This window comes from Cyprinus carpio, chromosome B23 (genome assembly GCF_018340385.1).
Source record: "Cyprinus carpio isolate SPL01 chromosome B23, ASM1834038v1, whole genome shotgun sequence".
Lineage (NCBI taxonomy): Eukaryota > Metazoa > Chordata > Actinopteri > Cypriniformes > Cyprinidae > Cyprinus > Cyprinus carpio.
The window spans coordinates 23,209,044-23,211,183 of NC_056619.1; the positions used below are offsets into that span (position 1 = coordinate 23,209,044).

At 36.2% G+C, this 2,140-nt stretch overlaps 1 protein-coding gene across 1 annotated transcript; it reads right to left on the reverse strand.

Moving 5' to 3' along the window:
* Positions 1-1,698: 1,698 nt before the first annotated feature.
* LOC109060693 (protein phosphatase 1 regulatory subunit 14C-like) lies at positions 1,699-2,140 on the reverse strand. The gene has a single exon (XM_042750398.1). It carries the CDS (start codon positions 2,005-2,007, stop codon positions 1,714-1,716), a length of 294 nt encoding a protein of 97 aa, XP_042606332.1. The 5' UTR covers positions 2,008-2,140; the 3' UTR covers positions 1,699-1,713.

Genomic DNA, 2,140 nt, shown 5'->3' on the forward strand with positions numbered 1-2,140 from the left:
TAAGCTCAAAACAGACATCTGAAGGATTATCGTAATAGAGACAATTACCATAGAAGAAAAAAGTGAATATAACTCACCAGTCTATAACACCATGAGGATGCAACTGCAGAGACTCCTCTCACATGCTCAGCTTTCAGCATATGATTACCAGTGAACTACTGCCATCAGAAATCTGATTCTTAACACCCAGAAAATGCTGCTGGGATTGTGTGTAAAGTCCAGAGAGACTATGTTAAAGGTTAATTTACCATATGCTCGTTTATACAATAAACAACATGGTGTTACATTAACCTTACAATCACTACCCTACCCTCTATTCTCAGACTTAATGTGATTTATTAAATAAAACATACCAAACCCAATAAAAACAAACATTTACCTATTTATTAAAAATGATTTCCCTACTATAATAAGTACTTGCAATTGTTTTTGTATCTGACAGTATTCACCCACATTGAGGAAAACTTTTTTGTAACAAAATGGTAGAAAGACAGGTTTATATCTCTAAATTATTTAATTAGAAATATTTAAATGGAATTATAACATAATATATAGTATTTTTAATAAAGAATATGCATATTATAAATAAATACTGTTGTGTTTCTAAAAGATAGCATTTCACACAAAAGAAAATTAACGTAAATTATTATAAAATACAGTAAAAAGTACTTAATTTTTATAAAGATATTTTTATATTCATTTATATTCACTTACAAATAAAATGTAGGTTTATACATTGTATAAATAATAAGAATTTTTTTTCAGGTTTGTTTTGATCCAAGGAATTTGTGCTTATATAGATATCAGTTTCCCGGTTTTTACTCTTTGGAAATACAGAATCCTTTTAACCGGATCAGTGTTATTCTGCCTCACAAGCCAAACTAGCCGTTTCTCTCTTTCTTGTCTCTCTGGGGCCAACACAGCATCAGCAGAAAAAAAGCAAGCTGCTGCAGAACAGAAACACTGAGAGAGACGGATAGAGACAGAACAAAAGAGACCAGCACACTGTACAGAGCAAGAAGACACCTCACAGAGGTCCGCAGAATGACGTTTGGTCATCTTCAAACGAGCACTGATGCCAAAGGATGCCACACTTTAAAGATGCCTATGACTGTAGCATCATGCATTACAATGCAGCTAAATGTAGGTCACACAAAGAAGACCAATTCATCAACCTATAAACCCGAGGGAATGGTGTAGCTTTGAGGTTAAAAACCCCGGTTTGTGACCTTTAGGTCAAAACCCCACAAGAGCTCATTCATGTTCTACTGCATCACCATTGTGCCCTTGATCAAGACACTTAGCCTCAAGTTACTCCAAGAAGAGTAATGAACTGTAAAAAAGATGAAAGTAACTAATGATTTTGCCTGGCTGATAAGTGACATGTTAGCAGATATTATTAATCTATATGGTTGTATTTCTAAAAGACAGATTCATACAAAAGGTCCAAACTGTATTTTTTATTTTTTTGTATAAAATACAGTAGAATATAACACTTGCCTGTACTGTAATAATTAAACGAATAAAATATTATTCATAATATATTACGATATAAATTAGTGTATTTTTATGCAAAAATAAAAATAATATAGTATTAATCGAAAAATGATCTTATTTTTATTTATTTTACAATCTAAATCTAAAATAACAAAATATTGAAACTATCCACAGCAAACTAAAATAACACATAATTAAATAATAAAAAAAAAAAATCTAGTGATCAATAATTGTCGAAATTAAAAGGCTCTTTATGGCGTTCCGGTTCGGGTCCAGTCTTACCTCGCAGTTGTAAAGTTCGCTCAGCTGTTCAATGATCCACTCCTCCAGTATGAGTCTCTTCCGCAGCTCTTTTCTGTCGTACTTCACCGTGACTTTGCCCTGTTTTTTCTGCACCGGGTCATCGCGCTGCATCGGTCCGGAGCTGGCGCAGCTCACGCCGGGCTGAAAGAACACCCTGCCCGCGGACGGCGGCAGCTGCGCGGTGGTCTCGGCGCTGGCGGTGGACATTGCGGCGGTGATGGCGATGATGATGATGGTGGTGGTGTCTGAGGGGTGTATGCGGGGACACAGTTTCTCACACCTGCTATTTAAAGCGCAGCGCGAGCATTTAAAGGACGCCCGGCGCGTGGGAGGGGAATGT